Source organism: Neovison vison, chromosome 9, assembly GCF_020171115.1.
Source record: "Neovison vison isolate M4711 chromosome 9, ASM_NN_V1, whole genome shotgun sequence".
NCBI lineage: Eukaryota > Metazoa > Chordata > Mammalia > Carnivora > Mustelidae > Neogale > Neogale vison.
The window spans coordinates 72,568,690-72,594,309 of NC_058099.1; the positions used below are offsets into that span (position 1 = coordinate 72,568,690).

Sequence of the window (25,620 nt, forward strand, 5' to 3'; positions counted from 1 at the left end):
ATGATCCCAGGGTCCTGCGATCGAGCCCCGCATCGGGCTCTCTGCTTGGCAGGAAGCCTGCTTCCTCCTCTCTCTCTGCCTGCCTCTCTGCCTACTTATGATCTCTGTCTGTCAAATAAATAAATAAAATCTTTTAAAAAAATAAAAAAAACAATTCAATGAATGGGTTAAATAACAATTTCTAATATAAAGAGATAATTAGGAGCTTTCTGGTAAATCTCATCAAATTAGATGGTGTGAGCAGAAAAGGACTGAGAGATGACTGCTTGTCATGGGAAGTTCTGTACTATTTGAACTATTGTTGAAGTTGAGTCTGAAAAACATTATTTAAGAAATTAAAAATGTTTATTATATAGGAAATTAAGAATGCTTGTGTATACTTTATAAAACTTAACTGAAGACAATATTCTATGTTATTTAATGCTCTGTGGGTAAGGAAGTGCTCATGTGAGAAAGTATTTCTTGATTCATTCACAGGAAAATGAGAATCTAGAACTTCTCTCCTTATGACTTCATTGCAAGAATATGAGAATAACTTAGTTCTCAACAGTGGCTCACTCATCATAAACATGATTTTATTTCTCATTTTAAGTAATTATTGTGTTGACTTTTTACATTTTATGTATGTTTGTTTTTAAAGTCCTCTGAAATTCTTTTTGAAAGATAGTGGGGGCAGATCTATAAAATACTTACATATTAGATGTCAAAGTAAGGATCTGTTACTCCCAAAAAGGGATTAATAATCTTAGGTGTTTATATTGGCTTAACTCTTTCTCTAAAGTGTGTATGTTCTTTAAAAGGTTTTATTGAGAGATTCATAAATAGGTGTTACAACTGACTTAACTTCTATAAAACTTATTAATGTGGAGTTGCTGAGAATGAGGTAGGTAGACAGAGGGAGGAAGTACCAGGCCCACTAAGCCCAGTGGGCTCTCTAGGGCTCCTTGAGCACAGTTTAAAAAATACTGCTACACATGATTCTCAGTTATATGATTAATAACTTGATTATTCAATTAAGTCTGGCTGTTCTGACCACAAGACATGAATAAAAATACTATCATAGAAAATTTCTGGGAGGAAACATCCATTTCTTTTGATTGTTATCTTTATAAACCCAGACATATAAGGAGAATTCAGTGATGATAAGAAAATTGAGAGAAAAGGTTAGGTAAAACTCAAGATATTGTTATTTCAGTCATAATTAATAGCATTTTTGCTGCTTCTCCTTAAAGCCAAATAAAACAAACCAATAGAAGCATAACCACTGAAAATTAATCCAGTAATAATTTTTAAATTACCCTAAATCTTAAAAGCAATTAGATAAAAATCAAGTTATCAAATTTTATTTTCTTACATTGTGGATACTAGGCAAATGTTAACATCTTGTGTACTGTTGAACTCTTTCACAATTTTGAGTCTTTCTTCTGATTTCGTACTTCCATCAAGTCGTCGGTAATCAAGTCCAGCCGCCATACAGTATTGCTGCAGAACATCAAGCAACTACAGAAAAGATATGAAGAAAGGCAAAGACAAATTCATAGTGTAATAAGTTTCATACAATTATAGAGATAAGATTTACTAAGTATTAATAATTGCTGCTTACAAATTCTCTCTTACAATTATAAGAGCAACAAATATTTTCCTGGCTTCTGGCTAATGTATTTCTTCCTATTATCCTGAAACTGACTCTAAAGTTCACCAATACTTGTCTTGAAGAAAAAAAAAAAAAAAAAGAAAGAAAAAATCAACCTTTTAAGGAAAAAAAGAAATCAAACTTTATTTTTTTTAACTAAAACTAAATAAAAAGAAAACTACTGGCCAATTTATGTAAATAACTTTCATTATTTGTGCTATTTTCCAGGTTCTAAAATCTCTTAAATGTCTTGAATATTTTAATTATAGCAAAAACATAAACAGAGAATTAAAAATCTATCTTTGAATCTGCTATTTGACAATAACCTTGGTATCTTTGAGATTCAAGCATCTTCTGTTTTAAAAGTTGCTTATCTCACTAAAGTATGTATAGGAGAGAAAATGTGGCTGGACACATATGTCTCTTAGGCTTTGTGCCTCAGAGTTAGTGCCGGGCCAATCAAGAATATACTTCAGAAGAAACTCACCTTGGTGGAAAAGGAGAAAAGAAGTATTTTATCTTTGTTTTTCCTGCAATGATTTAAAAGCTGCTGAAGGACCTGGAAATGAACCACAGAAATCAACCACCAGTGAAACAGTTCCAACTAAAAGCACACTTTATACATATAAACATCACTTGAGATTTTCTTAAAAGTTATTTTTATACAATATAACCTCACTCCTCTTTCCTAATTCCCTTCATTTTTGCCAACTTAGAGAAATAAAGTATTAGATATTACATGAGATGTTATTCATCATCATATTGTCAATAATGAGGTAAGGTTCCCAAAGACTTTTGTTTCGTCTCATCTGGTTTTAATAAAAAGGAAGCATTTTAGATTATGGGATGCATTTAAATGAATTAATTTAATTTCTAAAGCACACTTTCTTTATACCTACAATATGTTCAGAAACTAAATTACAGAACAGCATTCCTTTTAGGAAGTATTTAAGTTTTTTCTAGATAGATGTAATGAAATGTGTTTAATTACATTTAAGTTCTAAAAGTCTTGATATTTATTTTCTTAAAATAATCAGTCACATATACACCTCTTCTCATCTTATCCCTTCTGCTTCTCTATTTACAGTAAGTCCTGACTTCCAGACTTGATTTTGACCTCAAAATGTCAATAATTTGCCCCCATACACAGTGCTTTTAGGGATGGAGCAAATAATCCAAAGCCTATTTATAATAGTAATACTGTTATTTTTAAAACAGGCATTTCAACGTCTGGCAATGACAGTTCCAGAACACTGTGGAAAAGTAATCCACAAAGGAAAGAAAAGGAATTTTCTGAACTAAGCTTAAAATTTTTCTGAATTATGCAACAAACACTTCAGCAATTTTGTTTATTCACTGATAAGCACTTAAACTTAAAATAAAAAAATTATAAGCACTATAAGAAACATAAGACACTTTCAATAGTTGACTAAGAGAAGACCCTGTGCTAACTCTGACCCCCGCGTCCAATCCCTCCGAAAAAGCCACAGAGTTAAAAAGAAAGCTACTCAGATAACCAATCAAATGGTGAATAAAAATATCACAGATCAGGTAAACGTAATTTTAATACTCGCAGAACTTACAAAGTAAGCTTTGCATTTATTTGCAAAATAAGCTTTGCATTTACTTTATTTTTTTTTGCATTTACTTTATTTTTTAATAAAACAACTGATTCTATATAAAGTATGTGCATTAGAGTTTCACATAATACATTAGCTTTTTAAAATTAAAAAACTTTGCTTTTTAGAGCAACTTTGGATTTATAGAAGAATAGAGTAGAATATACAGAGAACTCCCAGACTCCATTCCCCCATCTTGCACTTCTGCCCCTCCCCTACACCCAGCTTTTCCTATTATTAACATTTTGCATTAGGGTGGTACATTTGTAACAACTGATGAATGAATAAATCATTATTAATAATATATAATCATTAACTATTATTATTAAATCATTATTATTAACTAAAGCCTATTTACATTACCTACATTAGGGTTCATTCATTGTGTTGTACACTTCATGATTTTTTACAAATATATAATGACATGTATTCATCATTACAGTCTTACACAGAACAGTTTCACTGCCCTAAAAATTCCCTGTACTCCCTCTATGCATCCCTCCTTTCAAACCCCAGGCAACCACTTATCATTTTACTTTTTCTACAGTTTTGCATTTTCCAGAATTTTATATAGTTGGAATCATACAGTATGTAGCCTTTTAGACTGGCTTCTTTCACTTAGCAATATGCAATTAAATTGCCTCCTGTCTTTTTGTAGCTTGATAGTTCATTTCTTTCTATTACTGAATAGTATTCTATTGTCTCAATATACTGCAATTTATCTATTTACCTACTGAAGGACATCTTGGTTGCTTCCAAGTTTTGGCAGTTAGAAATAAAACTGCTATAAATATCTAGGTGCAGGCTCTTGTGTGAGATTTTTAACTCATTTGGGTAAATACCAAGAAGTGTTGTAAATAACAATGTTCACAGCTAAGAAATCTTGGGCCTAACTCTTCTCAAATTAGGCCTAGAGATGAACATGACCCCTATATGACCCCGACAGCACTAAATTGGGTTTCCTGAATCTTTTTCCCCCACCCCCTCACAGTAAGTGGCCCTGTGGTATTCCCCAAGGGAAGGGAAAATGAGGATTCTTATTGGGGAGTTAAGTTCAACTTGTGACCATCCATTTGAATAGTAGTTGAGATTAAAAAAAAAAAAAGAAAAAAGACCTTCACATATAAGAGAAAGAGGCTGAGTTCATGAGTGTAGCTTTGAGGGTATGAAGGGTACAATAAGCATTACATCAACAAACAAATTACAGCTGCAGGCTGATGAATAATAAGAAAAGCAGAACTAGTATCACCTGAATTCAAGACATACATGCAACTTGGGTTTCTTAACTCTCCCCAGAGGCAATAGGTTATATGCTTATACACTTTGTATCACTAAATCATCAGATGATGTTGACAATCAGATGATGATACACAATCTTAAAAATATAACCCTAGATTATTACTATCAGTCTCCATCTTGTTGGTGTTCTCTCACAAAACAAATAAATTACAGGCTTCTTTCACATATACAGACACCTACCCAGCCTCTAGCTACAATTCATGCTTGCTTTTTCCTTTCTAAAAATCATAACAAAAATTAAATGTAATAATTATTTTAATCAGAAAACTCCAATAGGGGGCGCCTGGGTGGCTCAGTGGGTTAAGGCCTCTGCTTTCAGCTCAGGTCATGGTCCCAGGGTCCTGGAATCCAGCCCCACATTGGGCTTTCTGCTCAGCAGGGAGTTGGCTTCCTCCTCTCTCTGCCTGCCTCTCTGCCTACTTGTGATCTCTGTCTGTCAGATAAATAAATAAAATCTTAAAAAAAAAAAAAAAAAGAAAACTCCAATAGTACATTTTAAATCATATGTTGAGTTTAAGAATATAAAATGTAGAGTTATAAAATTCATTTAATATCAAGAGTAACTTTTTAGTGAAGAGTCATAAAAAATGCAATTTAAATATGTAACAACAGATAATACAGTTTTCACAAGAGGCCATGATTTCTGGCCTGGGAAACAAGGGGATAATAAGTGCTCAGATCCAAATTAATTGAGCTTTTTACATTGTTTTATTTAAAAATAAGGTCAGCAAAATGGATGACAAAAATAGATTAACTCTTCTTAGGAAAGATTGTTAGGAAATTTACTATTGTTAGGTTTGAATTATTTATTATGATAATAAATCATAGAATATTCTCACTAACACAGACTTATTTTAAAAATATACAATTCTTGGGGCGCCTGGGTGGCTCAGTTGGTTAAAGCCTCTGCCTTCAGCTCGGGTCGTGATCTCAGGGTCCTGGGATGGAGCCCCGCATCGGCATCATCGGGCTCTCTGCTCAGCAGGGAGCCTGCTTCCTCCTCTCTCTCTCTCTGCCTGCCTCTCTTGCTTACTTGTGATCTCTATCTGTTAAATAAATAAATAAAATCTTTTAAAAAATATATATACAACTATTAACTAAGTGGGTATAGAGAAAATACACCTCAACGTAATAAAGGCAATATGACAAGACTACAGCTAACATAACACTCACTGAAAAAAACTGAAAGCTTTCCCTCCAAGCTCAGGAACAAATCAAGGATGCCTCCTCTTGCCACTATTATTCAACATAGTACTAGAAGTCCCAGCCAGAGCAATTAGACAAGAAAAAGAAATAAAGGCATTCAAATGGGAAAGGAAGAAGAAAAACTGTTCCTATTTATATATGGCATGATCTTATATACAGAAAACCCTAAAGACTCCGCCAAGAAAACTGTTAGAACTAATAAATTCAGTGAAGTTGTACAATACAAAATCAGTCTACAAAAATTCATTGCCTGTCCATATACTAATAAGGAAATATCAGAAGAAGAAATTTTAAGAAAACAATCCCACTTACAACTGTATCAAAAAGAATAAAGTAACTAAGAATACATTTAACCAAGAAGGTGAAAGACCTGTACATGTAAAACTGTAATACATTAAAGAAGACACAATTAAATAAAAAGGTATTCAGTGTTCATAGGTTGGGAACTAATGTTGTAAAATGTCCAACTGTTCAAAGCTTCTATAGATTCAGTGTAATCACCATCAAAATTCCAACAGCATTTTCCACAGAAATAGGACAAACAATACTAAAATTTGCATGGAACCACAAAAAAACCCATATAGTCAAAGCAATCTTGAGAAACAGCAAAAAACTGGAGGCATCACACTTCCTGATTTCAAACTATACCACAAAGTTACTGTAATCAAAACAGTATGCTATTATAGAACAGATACAGATTAATGAAACAAAATAGAAAGCCCAGAAATGAACCCACATATATACAGTCAACTAATTAATGACAAAGGAACTAAGAATATACAATGGGGGAAAAGAGAGTCTCTTCAATAAATGGTGCTGGGAAAACTGAAAGTCCTTATGCAAAAGAATGAAACAGATCTCAGTAAGACATCTGCACCCCCATATTTACTGAACATTGTTTATAACAGCCAAGATGTGGAAAAAAATGTTAAGTGTCTGTTGACAGATAAATGGATGAAGAAAATGTGATATATACATGTATCATGGAATATTGAGACATAAAAAGGAAGGAAACCCTGGCATTTGCAACAACATGAAGGGCATTACGCTAAATGAAGTAGAAGAAAGAAAAACAAATACCCTATGATCTCACTTATATGTAGAATCTTAAGAAAAAAAAATGATTGTATTTATAGGTACAGTGAATAGATTTGTGGTTGCCAGAAGCAGTGGGTGAAGGCAGACAAATTGGGTGAAGGTGGTCAAAAGGTACAAATTTCCAGTTGTAAGTCCTGGGGATGTAATGTACAGCAACTGTATTACATATTTGAATGTTACTGAGAGTAGATCTTAAAAGCTCTCATCACAATAAAAAAGGCTATGTGTGGAGATGGATATTAACTAAATGTATTGTGATAATCATTTTGCCATATACTCATATCAAATCATTATGCTGTACACCTAAAACTAACATAATTATATGTCAATTTTATCTCAATAAAAATACTTATACAAGTTTTTAAGGTAATATTCTTGGTTTTTATTTTATTTCATTGAATTTAGAGGTTCAAGTAAACTAAACTATGAGTTTATATAAATTAACTGCTAAAAATATTTCCAAGATTTTAAGAAAATGACCACCTGACTACTCAAAATCACTTATTTATTTAACCAAAAGAAATAACTTACTTTCTTCTTAATTAAACTATAATGCTGGGAATTGTTTGGTAATAATCTCTGAATCCATAAATAAAGATTCTTCGTAGTTACTAAAGAGTTAAACAAAGTGACGGCAAAAAGGCTGGAAGCTATCAGCAATTCATGCAGCTGTCACAGGCAATGCCCCAAGGCCTGGGTCATGGCTGGAGAACCTAGCCTTATTTTTCCCACCCTCCCTCAGTAGAACAGCATCTATAGATCAGTTTCCTAGTGTACAACAAATGCTCCCTTGCTACAACTGACACTTAGCGACTTTCCAATATAGATTGGCAGAAAATTCAGTCTAGACATAGAGGTCTTGTCTACCTTGAACTCTTAAGAAGTTTCTTTCTCTAATTCTGAGCTATTGCCTATCCTCATCCTTGTATTTGGAATGAGAATTTATATTTCTGATAGATAATCTCCTTAAACAATTGAAGCTAAGCTATTATGTATGTGGCAACAACATACATTTTCAAGAGGGCGTATATCTCATAAATCAATAAGGAAAGTGAAGTATATTTGATGTAAGCAATAACTGAGAACCTACTGCATGCATGGTTCATTGTAATTTAGTAAATGATGATATGGCTACATCAGTTATCTTTGGCCACAGTCTCTTCTGAATGATTGGGATCTTTCTGATTATTGTCTCCCATCATACCACTGATAAATATCTTGTGTATCATGCTTATGTGTGTACAGCCTGAAAGAAGAGCACTTACCTTCATTTTCCCACTGTATTTTGGATCAGAAAGGGTTTCAAAAGCTGCATCTTTGCTTTTCTGCACAAAATCTGGGAACTTGGAAAATACCTGATCACATATTCTTTTGATAAGTGTTTCCTTAGGAGGAAAAGATAGAAGAAAAGAAATTTCAACCAAACACATTTATATATATATAAATTGAGATTGTTTATGAAAACATTCTATTTAGAAGGACTATATTAGTTTGAAGATATTATCTTCTCTAAGTCAGACTAATAATTTAGAAAAAGTTAAAGTGATAATATTAATTATATATGGCTTTGATGAGTTCTGAAATGATAGGACTAATAATTTTATCATTATTCTTTTATAATCTCTAAGTCAAGGACTCAAATACTTCCCAAAGAGCAAACAGTACTATCAAAGAACAATATTAAATGCTTATTAGATTTTAAAATTATATTTTAACAGCTTGAAGACTATAACACAAAAAGAAAATGTAAAATTATATTTAAAAAGCAATAAAAAATAAGCCTTAAATACTTCTTTTTATTTATGTGTGCTCTAGAATAAGATAAAATTGAAATTATCAAAGTATATGATTGCATTTATTTCTAAACTTTGAAATTGCTGATTTTTGCCAACTTGGGATATAATCCTAATATTTAATATACAGATTACTGTAAATGCATTTTAATCCAGTAGGTTGGATAAATGGAGTTAGATACACTATTAATGGGATGAGACTGACTTAGTATCTTACTTAGTAATTGTATCAAAACATGTTAGGAAAACAAATACAGCAACACTAACAGAGGCATAAAAAAGGGTTATTATTTTGACTTAGGCTTCAGTTTTCTCTTTAAAAAACTTAAAGAGCATATACTTCTTTGACACCTAAATTAAAACATGAGCAAGTTAGTTTCCTCTTCAACTGCATATAAAAATAACTTAAAGATACTTGGCTACGGCATTTTATAGCAAATACAAAATCCTTACATCAAATAGCATCATAAAGAAATGTACAAAACCCACTCAAACCTGGTGTTTGGAGGTGCCAGTAGACTGCAGTAGCGCGACATGGTTGGCTACCTTCTGAAGGACGGCAAGGTAACTGAAATACAAGGTTTTCACTGTTTCACCATGTGAATTGGTCTGTAACCAGAAAAAAAGAGAAAATAAAAACACGAAAGAGACTAACACAGCTATGTAACAAGTAACTTCATAAACTCTATCGCTCACACTAATGTTTATCATCTGGTCACTACTGGCACAATACATTCTGAGAAAATGATGGTCTGCCATTATGTAAAAAAATTCATGAATCACTTCATGTAGACTCACACTTTTGGTGATGTTTTTAATAAAAGAGGGGAGAAAGTCCTCATTCCAGAAAGCATCTACCCTCATGATACGTAGTGATAGAGAATGCTGCCATAAGAGGTTCCTGGTAATAAAAAATGGCACAGGGGCAGGGTCATACTTCACTGTCCCTTCTCTATCCTCTCCTTTATATTCCAAGGTATCCGAGGAAACTGTGCTATTATGAAAAAGTGACGTGGTTTAAAAAGAGCAAAACAAATGAGAGATGAAATAAGTATCAATCTAGATAAATATTCAGGGTCCCTCAATGTACATGGATATTTGATAGATATCTTGATACTAAAACAGAGAGGTGAAAAAAAGGGCAGGAAATACAGATAGAAAGTTAAAAAATATAAACTAATATTTGTTGCTAAATAAAAATAAAATACTTTATTATACTAATACACAATTTTGATTAATTAACAGTCTATCAGAACAGTATTATAAGCCTGCTGTCAAAGACTAAGTTTATTATTGAGAAACTTCTGGAAATAAGATGAAGTCTCAAAATGAAGTAGGCTACCTCTCAATAAAAGCTGAAAGAGAGGATATCAAATTGAAGGTACTAGTTTCTGAGAGCTACTGAAAAACCAGTTTATTGGAAAGATATTCGAATATTATATTTTGCTATGACTACTATTTGATATTGCAAAATACTTTTGAAAACTATTCCTTTTTGTTAACTTGTGGCTTCTAAAGATAAAGAACTGAGAAAAGGTTATTTTATCTGCTCCTTACCTCTGACACTGGAATAGAGAACAATGTAATCAAAAGCAAGATGTGAAGATAACCACCCAGAAATGCTTGCCTTATAACAACAATTTCTCCTTTTCCGGCCACTGCTACAGCTACAAGGCTCAGAAGACTGAAGTATCAAAGTCATATCTTTTGTTTCTAATACTGTTTGATAGACAGCTTTCTGAAAATCTGTCAGAGAACAATATACCATCTGCCAAGATGAAACATGAAGAATTATTGGCACTTTTTAAAAATAGCAGTAATAATCACAATGTACACCAGATTTTAAAGACTGTAAGAGTGAAAACTGCTTATAAGCTATTATTCTTTTAGATCCATTATTATGACACCCTACCCTAAAGTATATAAATAACTCTATTTTCAAATAAATCCCATAGAGTTTGTTTTTCAATTGAAAGGAATAAAAATATAAAAAAACAAGTGTTTTCCTTATATATTCCTAAATATATTCTGGGTCTTTTCAGGGTTTCATACTATTAGCCCATAATGCAAGTAAATTACTACAGTTTAGGTCAAATAAAAGAACTAGATACAGAGGAGTGCCTGGGTGGCTCAGTTAGTTAAGGAAGTCTGCCTTCAGCTCATGTCATGATCGTAGGGTCCTGAGATAGAGTCCCACATCAGGCTCCCTGCTTAGCGGGAAGTCTGCTTTCCCTCTCCCTTTACCTCTCTCCTCTACTTGTGCTCTCTCTCTCCCTCAAATAAATAAATAAAATCTCTCTCTAAAAAAAAAAACTGGATAAGAAGAAAAGGGAAAACTTTAGAACAACAGTATGAATAGTACTTACTCAATTTCTTAAAAACTTAGAAAAAAATTTAAGACTTAATTATTACCATTTGTATTTGATATCCTACTATAAATTCATCTAAGATTAATAAAGGTAAGAATTAGGAAAATACACATAAAAGCTACTACGAGTTTCTATTTTGTACTGAAATTCAAAAAAAGAAGAAAATTTGATAAAATCATGCCACTAAGTTATACAGGATATAATTTACCTTATATTTCTAGTAGCACCAGAAATTGGTAAAAGTCTTCTAGATGTAGCTGTATGTAACCAGGTCATAAAACCCATAATAAGATTTTGAAAAATGTGAATAAAAAGGAAAAGCCTTCTATTTATAAATACTTATATGTCTATATCACTAAAACAGGCTATTGCAAAAAAAAAATGACAAATTCTTTTGATCGTTTCTTTTGGTGTACAGAAGCTTTTTTTCTTTTTTTAGATTTTATTTATTTATTTATTTATTTGACAGAGAGAGACAGCAAGAGAGAGAGAACGCGCACATGCACAAGCAGGGGGAACAGAAGAGGGAGAGGGAGAGGCAGGCTCTCCACTAAGCAGTGAGCCTGATGCAGGACTCAATCTCAAGACCCTGGGATCATGACCAGAACTGAAGGCAGATGCTTAACGACTAAGCACCTTAGGGTAACAGAAGCTGTGATGTCCGATGTAGTATCACTTTTTTAAAAAAAGGTTAATTATTTTAGAAAAAGAGAGAGCAGGGCTGGGGGTTAATGAGGGGCAGAGGGAGAGGGAGAAAGAGTATTAAACAGACTCCACGCTGAGCACTGAGCCTGACACAGTTCAGCTCAGCTCGGTGTCATGACCCTGAGATCATGACCGGAGCTGAAACCAAGAGTCAGACACTTAACCAACTGCACCATCCAAACGCCCCATAGTCTTACTTCTTAATTTTGGTTTTGTTGCTTATACTTTTGATGTCATATTCAAAAACTCATCACCAAGACTAGCGTCATGGAGCTCCTTCCCTGTTTTCTTCTACAAGTTTTATACAATTATGACTTGATCTTTAATGCATTTCCAGTTAATTTTTGTAAGTTTGTATTAAATTTCATTTAATCTTTAATGCATTTCCAGTTAATTTTTGTAAGTGGTGTAAGACTGGTGTCCAACTGTATTTTTTGCATATGAATATCCAATTTTCCCACCACTTATTGGAAAGAGTATCTTCCTGTCTTACTGAGTATTCTTGGCTCCCTTGTCAAATATTAGTTGACTGTATATGTGTGGGTTTTTTTCTGGGTTCTCTATTCTACTTTGCTGATTTATGTGTCTGTATTTATGCCAGTACCATACTGTTTTGATTACTATAGCTTTGTAACATAGTGTGAAATCAAGAAATGTGATGCCTGCCAGCTTTGCTGTCCTTTCTCAGGATTGCTCTGTCTCTTTTGGGATCTACTGTGCTTCCATACACATTTTAGGAATGTTTTTTCTATTCCTGTAAAAATATGCCACAGGAATTTTGACAGGGATTGCACTGAATCTATACATGGCTTTGGGTAGTATGGATATTTTAGCAATATTAATTTTTCCAATCCACGAAAAGGGGTATCCTTCCATTTTTTGGTGTCTTTTCAATTTCTTTCATCTTAACAGTTGGCAGTGTTTAGGTCTTTCACCTCCTTGGTTAAATTTATTCCTAAGTACCTTAAAACATGTGTAACATTTACTAAACAATTCTCACATGCCACACACTTCAGAGCAACCATGTAAGGCAGACACTGTTATCATCATTTTTTAAAAAATATTTTATTTATTTAACAGAGAGAGAGATCACAAGTAGGCAGAAAGGCAGGCAGAGAGAGAGGGGAGGGAAGCAGGCTCCCTGCTGAGCAGACAGCCTGATGTAGGGCTCGATCCCAGGACCCTGAGATCATGACCTGAGCCAAAGGCAGAGGCTTTAACCCACTGAGCCACCCAGGCACCCCTCATCATTCTTATTTAACAGGTAAAGAAACCAAGGTTTGGGAGACTTAGAAAATTGCTCAAGGTCACAAAACTCCTAAGTAGGGGAGCCAGGATTCAAGTCTACATTATTTCATTTCAGAGCCCAAGTTCTAAACACTTTGTACACAATTCTCTCTTCATATATAGTTACTGCTCCTAGTGGACAGATAACTAAATAATATATGTAAAGTTATACAAAATATTTTTTAAAATGGAGGTTCATTAAGGACTCCAATTAAACAGTAACATTTTCTTTAGATCAAAGAGTCAACTTCCCCAACTTGTATATTTTCCTTTCAAATCTACTTTTTTTTTTAAAGATTTTATTTATTTATTTGGCAGAGAGAGATCACAAGTAGGCAGAGAGGCAGCCAGAGAGAGGAAGGGAAGCAGGCCCCCTGCTGAGCAGAGAGCCCGATGTGGGACTCGATCCCAGGACCCTGAGATCATGGCCTGAGCCGAAGGCAGCGGCTTAACCCACTGAGCCAGCCAGGCGCCCTCAAATCTACTTTTTAAAGTAATAATCAATGGAATATCCTTGGATGAGAGAGTATCTAATAGTATTGCCCATATTTGGGACATTAATTAAGCTTTGTTCATAGTAATTTATAGAACCTTTATTCCATTACCTGAGTTAGAAGAACCACAAGATTAAAACTATAAAAGAGGACCACTATATTTTTAAACAATTGACAGAATTTAATTGTAACTATCCTAAAATTCTTCAAATTAAGTTAATTGTATAACTATAGATAACATTCTAAAAGAAACAAACCTATAAAAGTTTTTAATCACTGAAGTCCTATAGCTATTATTAAGGTCTCAAAGAATTCATGGGCAAAATATATGAAGGTCAAAATATGAACAGAAAATAAATTAGGGAGAGAGTTCTTTCTTCAGTGAGAAAGAATTATACCAAAAGCATTCTTATAAAATAAGAGAAATGAATTTAATGTATACTAACAAAAACCTGTTAGCTAACCTGTTAGACTGGGCTGAATTAGTGCTTTCTGAATTTGCATATAATAATTCTTTTCTACACTGAGTAAAAGGCAAAAAACTATATTCATAAAATACCACAGGAGATAGATAGATTTCCTCTTTAAAAAAATTTTTTTTCAGAAAAAAATAAAACATGAGAAATTAATAATTAAATGATGGTAAGTTAATAATTTAAAAAAATGCAATTCTCACCCGGTCTTCCTTCTTAGGCAACTGATCCTTGATTAGAGCCTTGGTACGCCTGAGAAACCACCCAGACATCTTTTTCGCAAGCCTTTGCATGGCCTTTCGGCCAGTGGCTAGTTCTCTTTTTGTTGCTGTGTGTCTCTGACCATGTTCTACTGGGTCAGAAAACTGCTTCTTGAAGTGGATCCTACTACCTAAAAGTCCTGGCACAGCCCTTTATAAAGACAATTAAAAAAATATGACAGCTTTATTAAATTATCTAAAAAGACACACAATGACTTCTTTTTGCTTCTAAGAAATATACTAAGTCACTTGTTCATGAGTGATAACAATAACAAAATGCAAGGAAAGAGAATGTTTTTTCTTTATGACATTTCAGAAAATAACTCTAAGATGACAGAATTGGTAAATAAGTTCAGTTATTTACCTCAGGGACAAAGAATAATATATAAAGATAGGCATTCATGGGACTCTCTACTCTGTATACTATGTTTAGGACAAACACATCCATAAACAAACACAATTTTTTTTAGAAACTATTAATTAGCAAACAAGGTAATATTAAGTTAAAGAAATATGAAAAATTTTCCAAAACGGACAAATTACTTTTCACTCACCAGTCCATAACACACCACAGTTCTTTCATGTTGTTCTGAAGAATGGTTCCAGTGAGGCCAATGCGGACATTACATTTCAAAGCTTTCATAACTTCTGTTATTCTAGCCTTTGGATTCTTGATTCTATGAGCTTCATCTACAATGACAGCCGACCATTCCAAACTGCAAGGTGAGAAAAAAGTGCGGAAATGTTGAGAGAATTTCTCTTTCTTACTCTGTATCATGTTTAGAGAGCAGCTTTCTCTACCAATGCTGTAGAGTTTTTTTCCCTATTCACTCTGTGATGACTCCATAGGATTCTCCATTAGGGCAACGGTTGTGGGTTTGGACAACCCACAAAAATAAAATGTGTAGGGAGACAAAGGGCATAGATTCTGTTTAATGATGCTGGAATGAAAAAGCCATTTAAACGTCACTAAAATGAATGTTTAGAATCAATTTTTACCCCAGTAGCAATGAACTCCCATAGTAGTGAGTCCACTAAAACAAAATAAAACAAAACAAAGCCCCATGGAGAAATTATTGATTTCAGACATGCAGCAGAGGAAATAGTGAAGAGCCAGAAAACACAGATATAGCCATAGACAAATGAGGGAATGTCCAAAGGACACAAAAGCCAAACTAATTGGAAAATTTGAGCATCATTAAGAATAATGATTGTAACTCAATATAAAACACTGAATAAATAAAAACCCCAAAATTCTAGGGAAAAAAATTAATTTAGATCCTAACCTCACACTATAAACAAAAATAAACTCAAAACAGAACACAGTCCTAAATATAAAAGTCAAAACTTTAAAACTTATAAAACATAGGGAAAAAATCTTGTGGATTCTGGGTTAGGCATAAGTTTCTTAGATATTACAGCAATAAAAAATTTTTGATAAGTTGGACTTTATTAAAGTTAAAAACCTCCATTCTTCTCAAGAAACCATAGGAAAATGAAAGACATGCTACAGACTGGGAGAAAATATTTGCAAATCATAATCTGGTAAAGAGCTTATATACAGAATATATAAAGAATTATAACAACTCAACACAAGTTAAAACAATCCAATTTTTAAAATGAGTAAGATATTTTAATAGACAGCTAAACAAAGAAAATATACAAAGGACATATAAGTACATAAAAGATTCTCAACTTCTTTGGTCATTAGAAAAATGCAAATTAAAATCATAAGATACTGCTACAAACCCATTTGAATGGCTATCATCATAAAAAGATTGACAATATCAAGTGTTGACAAGGATATGGAGAAATGAATCCTCATACCCTGTTTCTGGGAAAGTGTAGTTACTTTTCTTTTCTTTTTTTTTTTTTTTTTTGGTGCAGCTACTTTTCTAAAACAATTTGTCAGTTTCTTAAAAAATTAAATATCTCCTAACACCCAGCAATTCCATTCCTAAGTATGTGTCAAAAAAAAAAGACAGAAAATTTACATCCACACAAAGACTTGTACATAAATGTTCACAGCAGCATTATTCATGACAGCCAAAAATTAGAAACAATCCAAATGTCCATGCACTGATGAACAGATAAACAAAATGAGGTATATACATATAATAGTACTATTAAGCAATAAAAAGCAACAAACTATTGAAACATGCTACGACATGATGGACCTATGATGTTAAGTGAAGGAAACCAAACACAGAAGACTACATAGTGAGTGATTCCATTTACATCAGATTTCCAGAAAAGGCAACTCTATTACGGAGACAGAAAACAGATTGCATTGCTTGAAACTGGAAATGGGACCATAGATTGACTCGAACCAAAAAACTTTTTGAGGTGATAGAAATGTTCTAAAACTGGACAGTGGTGATAATCGCAACCATATACATTTACTAAAAATTATTCTATACTTATACTGGGTATATTCTATGGTATGTCAAATCTACTTCATTAATCCATTAATCCACAGTGACACTCAAAAAAGGGGGAGATGGAAGGAAAACTTTGCTATTACTATAGATGACCATTATAGCAACATCTTAGTCTGAAAGTTGGCCAAAGAATCAAGCATTTGCCTTGCTTTTTTGTTGATATTATAGTTAATTACTTATTAAAGGAGACTGCCAGTTAATAAGTGTAGAAGAAATTATAAATTTAGGAAAACATTATTTTGCAAAACCCAATAAAATAACAGATAGAGGCAATAATAATTTTTGTATGCTAATACCGCTAAAAAAAGGAACTGAAGGATCAGAATATTCAAATACTGGCAAAGTATCACCATACAAATTACTACTAATTGCAAAAGGAAAAACATAACTTTATAATCTCTGATGTCCATTTCTTTAGCCTGTAGGACAAACTTGGCACCATTAATAGTGAAACAAGCTGACATTAATATCTCCTGAAGTAATGTAATATGAAGCCCACAGCCTCACTTATGAAGTATTCTTATCAAAAATGTTTAACCTGGGGCGCCTGGGTGGCTCAGTGGGTTAAGCCTCTGTCTTCGGCTCAGGTCATGATCACAGGGTCCTGGGATCGAGCCGCGTATCTGGCTCTCTGCTCAGCCAGGAGCCTGCTTCCTTCTCTCTCTCTCTGCCTGCCTCTCTGCCTGCTTGTGATCTCTCTCTGTCAGATAAATAAATAAAATCTTAAAAAAAAAAAAAATGTTTAACCTGGGGACGCCTGGGTGGCTCAGTGGGTTAAAGCCTCTGCCTTCGGCTCAGGTCATGATCCTGGAATTGAGCCCCACATCGGGCTCTCTGCTCAGCAGGGAGCCTGCTTCCTCCTCTCTCTCTGCCTCCTTGTCATTTCTGTCAAATAAATAAATAAATCTTAAAAAAAAAAATCTGTTTAAAAATGTTTAACCTGAATCTAATTAAGACTGTAGCCCAAAACTGGCTTATAGAAACATAGATGCTAAAGGAATACACTATTCCCTGAGAAAGTAAATAGATGAAGCTAATATTTGAGATACCCTAAAAGACAAGTGGCCTAATCCCCTCAAAATATTGTATAATAAGAAAGTGAAGTTGGGGGAATGTCCCAGATTAGAAGGGACTAAATAGATTTAATCATCAAATCCATCATTTGAACATTTATTAAACCCTGCTTTGGAAATACTGGATTTTATTTTACTTTAAAAGTTTATTTACTTATCTGACAGACAGAGATTGCACATAGGCAGAGAAGCAGGCAGAGAGAGGAGGAAGCAGGCTCCCCATGGAGCAGAGAGCCCAATGTGGGCTCCATCCCAGGATCCTGGGATCATGACCTGAGCTGAATGCAGAGGCTTTAACCCACTAAGCCACCCAGGTACCTGGAAATACTGGATTTTAATAATATTTTGAAGATAAGTAAGGAAATTTAAAGAGTTGTTAATTTTCTTAGGTGTGAAATGATAACGTGGTACAAGAAAAAATATAATTAGTTTTAGGAAATCTATGCTAAAATATTTAGAGATAATATTGTCATGTTATATACAACTTCCTAAAATGACTCAATACCACCACTGTATATAGACTCAAGACACACATGTATTAACATATTTTGCCAACATTTGAATACACACAACAGACACACACATATACACAAACTGGTGAATATAGGTGGTAAGTATATAGATGTTCATATACTGTTACTTCAATTTTTCTATAGGTTTGATAATTTCTTAATATAAAGTTGAAAAAGAACAAAAGAACAAAGAAAAAGGAAAAAACGACCACAAAATTTTAGCGCCTGGGAAGAAGATGGACAAGATGACTTACAAAAGCAGAGAAAGCAGTAGCCTATGCCAGTAGTGGAGAGAGCCAAAAAGTAATCTGATTCATATTATTGAGGTCTTAAAAAGCTAGGAATTGGTGGTATCAGATTCAGATGTCTCTGGAAATTGGAGTTATGTAAATGTTCAAGTCTAAGAAGCAATTGGATCTCCTAGATAGTAGTCCCTACTCCATAGAACAGTAAGCAAAAGAGGGCAAAATCCTCATTTTCTTAAGAAGAAATCAGTGCTGAAAACTAAAAATAAAATTAAAATTAAATTAAAATTAAAAGTTGCAGTATAAAAATGTTCTTTAGAGATATGGAGGTAAAAGTAGGAAGATAAGTAAAAGAATTGAAGGTAGTTGTGTCTGAAGAAGGGTTTATAGAGGTGGCAGAAAGGAGTGAATTGCAGTTTTTTCATATTTGGCTCTTTAAATAATATACATATATAACTGATAAAAATGAAAGTAAAGCAAAATATAATAATAATAAAAAGAGATACAGCTCACTCGTATAGTGTGTTTACTCTGGATTATCTATGATCAATGTTTAATCCTGTTCTATCACAAAGTGCTAGTCTCACAAAAATTATTTAATATTTGATCACAGCATAATATATAAACTTGTTGAATCACTATGTTGTACACCTGAAACGAATATAACATGTATGCCAACTATACTTCAAAAAAAAAAGAAACCAGACTGCATCAACTCTAAAACAGGATTACTTAATATTTACTCAAATGAAATATAAATTATTTTTAACATTTGTCAAAATGAAGCCATTTGAACAAATAACAGAATGCTATATATAACAAACACTGTAACATTTAATTTTTCAATTTTACACAGAAATCTGGGACACATACCTAGAAAACTCCACTTCAGAATTCTTATTTAATATTTGTAACAATCACAGAAAACAACTATTTAACAAATATTTATTCAGCAAGTATTATGTGTTGGAAGTGTAATAAGCACTGAAATACAGAAATTATCCTACACCAAAGTCCTCACAGTCTAAAAGGGCAGACAATTAAAAATTAAAATATGATTGATGTTATGATGAATGAATATCTCACTGATATTTATGTAAGTGCAGACCATCTTTTGGGGTCATATAAAATATTAAATAAGAGCATAAGTTCTGGAGTTAATTGGTCAAAGTTTAAATTTCATGTCATGTAATCTTTGGTGAGCTACTTAACTTCTCCACACCTCAGATTACACTTATTTTTCTGATCACTACCATAAAACAGGAGCAGGCTATTAGCTTCTAAGTGAGGGGAAATCAAATTCTAGAGCTGACAAAAATGGAAGCCCCCCTTACTAATAATTATATATAATGTAAATGGACTAAATACTCCAAATAAAAGGCAGGTTATCAGAATGGATAAAAAAGCAAGATCTATCATTAACCACAATGGCTCACTTTAAATATAAAGAACCAATATATTCAAATAGAAAGAGAGAAAATGATAAACATTCATTAAGTATAAGAAGATTATTGTCTACATTGATATCAGATAAAACTTCAAGATGTAAAAAGGAACATTTCTTAAGATAAAAGGATTAATCATAAGAAAAAATATTCATCTTAAATGTGTGTATACCCAATAAGAGCTTCAAAATATATGAACTAAAAGCTGACAGAACTCAAAAGAATTTAAAAATATAAAAGCATAATTGAAGATTACATTTTTCTCTCAGAAATTATAAAACCACAGAAAATTAGTAAAGACAAAGAACACTTAAGAACAACTCCTAACCAACTGACTTTATTGATGATTATAGAATAACTGTAGAATATTTTTTCATGTAGACATAATTCAGAAAAATGCAAATTATACAACAAAGTATTATTACAGACACACTAAAATACCTAAAAACAAAAAGACTGATAATGCCAAATGTTGGTGAATATATGAAGCAACTGAAGTCCCATAGATTGTTAGTTGGAATAGAATGGTACAACTACTCAGGAAAGTGGTTTGGCAGTTTCTTCTAAATTAAACCTACACTTATGTAACCCAACAATTCTACTCCCAGAAAATGCAAATATGTCTACCCAAGATAAATGAAAATGTATGCTTAAAAAAAGGCTTCTACAATAATACTCCTTCGTTTTACTTATAATAACCCAAAACTGGAAAACCCAAATATAAATATCTATCCTCAAATTAATGGGTAACAAAATGTGATATATTCATAAAATGCAATACACCTCAGCATTAAAAAAGAACAATCACAGATACATCCAATATCATGGATGAATCTCAAAAATACTATGATGAGCAAAAAAATTAGATGCACCAGACACAACAATTCTAGAGACTAGAAATCCAAGACAAAAGTGTTGGGAGCTTTGGTTTCTTCTGAGGCCTCTGTCCTTGGCTTATAGATGGCTGCCTTCTTGTTGTGTCCCCATGTATCCCGTCCTCTATGCACTCGAATTCTTAGTATCTCTTTCTCTTCTAAGAGCCCCAGAGGGATTGGACTAGGCTACCTTAATGGCCTCATTTTAGCCTAATACCTTCTTTAAAAATATTATTTCCAAATACAGTTACATTCTGATGTCCTTGGGGTTGGGATTTGCACATGCACGTTTGGACGGGACACAATTTAGCTCATAATAAGCCTCCTAAGTTAACTTGTTCCACTTAGTTTGGTTCTCCTCTGTCTGCACACACAGCAGATAGGTTACTTACAAAATGCAAATCTGACCATTTTTATTAATAATTCATTGGAAACATCTCTAGGACATTTTACTACTCTAAGAATAAAGACCTCTAATTTCCAGGCAGCTTTCAATATCTTTTATAATCTGTTCTTGCTTACCACACAGTTGTTGTCTCCCAGTCACTTCCTCTTACACATATGCTGCAGCCATGAGATACAGAGAGCATCAGAACTGCTTTCATTTATTCAAAAGTGGTTTGTGATGTTTGTGGGCTGAAGGCCTCTGCAAATGCTCTTTGCTCCTTCTTCCTGCATTACCCTTCTACTCTTCAACTCTTACCATAATTCAATTCTTACTCAGCTCATAGGTCATCTTCTCTGGGAAGCACCATGACAACTCTCTTCACTGCAACAGAGTTAGGTCCCTTATGTGCTTCCACAACATCCTCTGTTACATATTATAACACTCACATGGCTTTATAGTTACAGCTCTAGATGCCTCATAAAAATCTCAAGACTCAGGTGGGCATAAGCCAGTTCATTTCTTTTGGGTACTTAAAGTCCTGGAACCCTGATTCTCAATATGTATATGTATTTTTTGCCACTCAACATTAGCAACAGATTCCCATAATTAAAATCATTCATGAAAATTGCTGTCTTAGTCTAGAGGTAACATACGCATAAAATTTAGGACAGTATTACCCCTCTTTTACATGCATTGTTTGGAGATAGAATAAAGGAGATAAAACAGACTGTATAAAATCTGATGCAGGTTTTGTTTTGTTTTGTTTTCAGACAGGGTGGGAGACGGCTAGAAAGAGAGAGAAAGAATATTAAACAGGCTCCACACCCACATAGAGCATGACATGGGTCTCAATCCCACGACTCTGAGATCATGACCTGAGCCAAATTCAAGAGTGGGATGCTTAATTGACTGAACCACCCAGGCACCCCACAGGTTTTTCTCTTTTAGAGAATAAATTATTATAAAGTATTTCAGTAATTCTGAAATGAAATGAAATTATACTAAGGAATATTTAGAACTTTTTTAAAAATCACTATATAAAGGTATAAATACAATGGCTGTAAACAGAATATTAATGCACTCATTTCCATTATTCCCATTACCTGTTAAGTTCCTCCAGACATAAACGTAGTGTTTCATAAGTTGTTAGAGCAATTTCACATTTCCTCTGCTTTACACGAATCAGTTCGTTGTCTTTTCTGTTACCATGTAAAATAGTGACTCTGAAATATCCCCAGGTGTCCAGTTCATCCCTCCAGTTGTAGAGGACAGAAAGAGGAGCAACTATTAAGAACATCTAAAAGAAGAAGAAAAACAAAATTATGATATATTTTTGTAAAAAATGGAAAAAAGTGAAATCTGGAATATCAACAGTCCTTTGCTTTCATTTTTGACACTGCAATTAATAAAAATAAATACAACTTAGTGACTGGATATATCTAGATATAAAAACACCATCAAAAAATATTTTTTTGTTTATCTTTTTATTAGAATAAAACAGATATCTAACTTTGTCCAAAGAAAAAACTGTTTTTATTCCCCTCCCTCATGCCCCCGGAAAAAGGAGCTGAGAGGTTAGAGAGAAACAATTCTCCAAAGCAGAAAAAAGAGTTTAATCAGGACCCAAATAATAACTTCAAGAGCCAAGTTGGTAATACAAATATGTAAAGCAGGCCAGGTTTTTTTCTTGAAATATATGGTTTTCTGAAACTCTCTTTCCTTTGTACACCCTTAGTACAATTCCTCTCTCCTTTTCTCAGATACTGTCAGTTGAAGACCTCAAAAACTCATTAAAAAATTGAAGCAATTCGGGGCACCTGGATGGCTCAGTGGGTTAAAGCCTCTGCCTTCGGCTCAGGTCATGATCCCAGGGTCCTGGGATCGAGCCCCGCATCGGGCTTTCTGCTCAGTGGGGAGCCTGCTTCCTCCTCTCTCTCTCTCTCTGCCTGCCTCTCTGCCTACTTGTGACCCCTCTCTGTCAAATAAATAAATAAAATCTTTAAAAAAAAAAACTGAAGCAATTCGAAGAAATCCCCTACCTCTTTTCTCACTAGATCAGTAATCTATCTATATTTATTTGCAAACATTCTGCTCTCCTACACATTACCATGGATCAACTAACCATGGTCTTATCTAAAGACAAACCCTAAACTTACACAGTGGCTGCCATCACTTCTTATCAATCTAAAGTTAATGCTGGAGTAATTGCCCGAATCTCCCTTATGTAACTAACTTTCCCCTTTTAATGAACCATATCCATCCACAAGCTAGTAAGTCCTAATATTTTCAGGGTTAAAAAATATATATATATACCAAAATCCCCTTTGTTAACCTTATATGTCTCTTTAGCTATTTCCCATTAACTTTATTGCCTTTCTAGCAATGATACTCAGGAATTATCAATACTTAATTGCTCTTACTTACTTTCCTCCTGTTCTCTTTTGAATTCATATAAATGACTTCTGTCCTAACCCCTCCAATCAAAGTAGTCCTTATCAAGATTAACAATATGCATCTGCTTAATCTTGAAGGAATGTTGGGGTTCCAGTGATCTTCCCTATAAACTAACCCCAAATCCTGTGGTCATTACCCATTTTAATTTTTTAATGTTTTTATTTCTCACTGTTATCACTACTTCTGAGCTATTATATTTAATAATGTTACAAGTTTCTTCCCTAAAGCTTTATATTTGTCCTACTTGATAAAGATGAACCAATTAAACATACCGAAAATTTTCAGTTTAGCAAAAAATTAAATAACACAATACTAGTCTAAATCCTGCTCTCTCTTCTGTGAAATATTTCAGGTAGGCCATTTGACAGCTGTAAGAAGTCAAATCTGACTCTTTTGGAAAGAGAAAGAAGAAAAAAAAGAACAAAAGATTAACAAACTCAGTGTGAAAGTTCCTTTTTCCACCCCATCATCAAACACACACAAATACTTCTTGTCATACTTGATTCACCTCAAATACTTCTGCCTTTTGGCTTGGAGTTTATCCTATGAATTCCATTATTCCCCTACCTTCAAAAATACAAAATTTGGGATCCAAGCACTTAATCCAAGTATAGTCTCATTCCCTCCCCTCATTTTTGTATATTACAAGATGAAAATGATGGGTCCAAACTCCATTGCTCACTTTGAGCTGCTTTCCAGTTCAGGTATCATTCATCAAAGTTGGCAATGAATCTAAAGACTCCTAGAATCAGCCCTAAGATTCAAAAAGTTTTAAAATTAAGACATTTCTTATTATTGGTCTTTGAAATTGCAAAACATAAACAAAATGGTTTGGTAACTTGTTTTAATACTAGAAAAAGTCAGAGAACTGAGTTTGTCATGTACAAAGTCCAGAGAAAGGGTATAAGAAGAAGAATGTAAAGTATTCACTACCATGCTGTGAACAATATTTCATTTAACAAGCCTTATTTAAGCAAAAGATGCCAAAACAATAAAATGGAAAGCAGTGACCAGTTGCTAAATCACTGCACACAAAGCAACTGTATTTGTTATTCTGAAGCTAAGAAACAATTTTATAAAACTAGATATAAATTTAATACAAACATAATTAAAAATTTCTCACTTAAATATTAGTAAAATCTCTGACCTTCTCCTCGCTCATGTTCTCTCTCACTGTCTCTCTCTCAAATAAATAAATAAATAATCTTTAAAAAAAATATTAGTAAAATCAACAGAGGCCACATTTAATTGTTCAACTAGAGAATACTGAATTACTTTTATCTCTTTCAACAAATCTATCTCAATTACTGAAAGCCATGATTTTAAAGTTTGATTCTTCATGCACTACGGTCTTAGGAGGATGATGTGATGTGGACTGTACAAAATACCTAAAGATGGTTTTCATGTGCAATGATTTTTATGGTAGAAAAGTTATAGTATTCACAATAATTATCATATCATTATTGAGTACTTGCTGTGTGCCAAGGGCTGGACAAAGTAGTTGACAAATATTAATTCAAGGACTTTACAAAGAAATGCTATCTAGTAGAAATATTTAGTATTTCCTTTCTAGAGGATGAGATGAGATGAAAAAAACTGAGATGTAGAGATGTTAAATAACACACCCAAGATCATACTGCTATTAGGTGGCAAAATAAGTATTCAAACCCATGTCTGTCTAATTCCAAAACCTGTAACCACCATTATATATCATATTGGTACTATATTAATTCAGAAAGTCCATGACTGTGAGAAATATAGCTCTCATTTACCACTGCAACTCCAGATCTTTGTATCGCATTTAGAAAAGAAAGGTGTTCAAGTGATAAATGAAATAATAAATGCAACCATGCATGTCAGTACTAGGTTAGGAACAGCAATGTATATTCAGAGAATAACAACAGACAAACAGGACGAAAGCAAAGGTCCACACAGGAGGAAGTGAGATATT

General features: G+C 33.4%; 1 protein-coding gene across 2 annotated transcripts in view; it reads right to left on the reverse strand.

Annotated features, from left to right (window-relative positions):
• ERCC6L2 (ERCC excision repair 6 like 2) overlaps nucleotides 1-25,620 on the reverse strand; it is a 158,719-nt gene that overhangs the window by 65,866 nt on the left and 67,233 nt on the right. For both annotated transcript variants that reach the window (XM_044265744.1, XM_044265745.1), the window contains exons 4-11: nucleotides 22,319-22,512; nucleotides 14,791-14,952; nucleotides 14,180-14,387; nucleotides 10,276-10,416; nucleotides 9,144-9,257; nucleotides 8,121-8,240; nucleotides 2,121-2,192; nucleotides 1,355-1,500 (exon numbers count right to left, since the gene is read on the reverse strand). In XM_044265744.1, coding sequence (XP_044121679.1) covers nucleotides 1,355-1,500; nucleotides 2,121-2,192; nucleotides 8,121-8,240; nucleotides 9,144-9,257; nucleotides 10,276-10,416; nucleotides 14,180-14,387; nucleotides 14,791-14,952; nucleotides 22,319-22,512 — 1,157 coding nt within the window. The remainder of the gene's footprint in view (nucleotides 1-1,354; nucleotides 1,501-2,120; nucleotides 2,193-8,120; nucleotides 8,241-9,143; nucleotides 9,258-10,275; nucleotides 10,417-14,179; nucleotides 14,388-14,790; nucleotides 14,953-22,318; nucleotides 22,513-25,620) is intronic.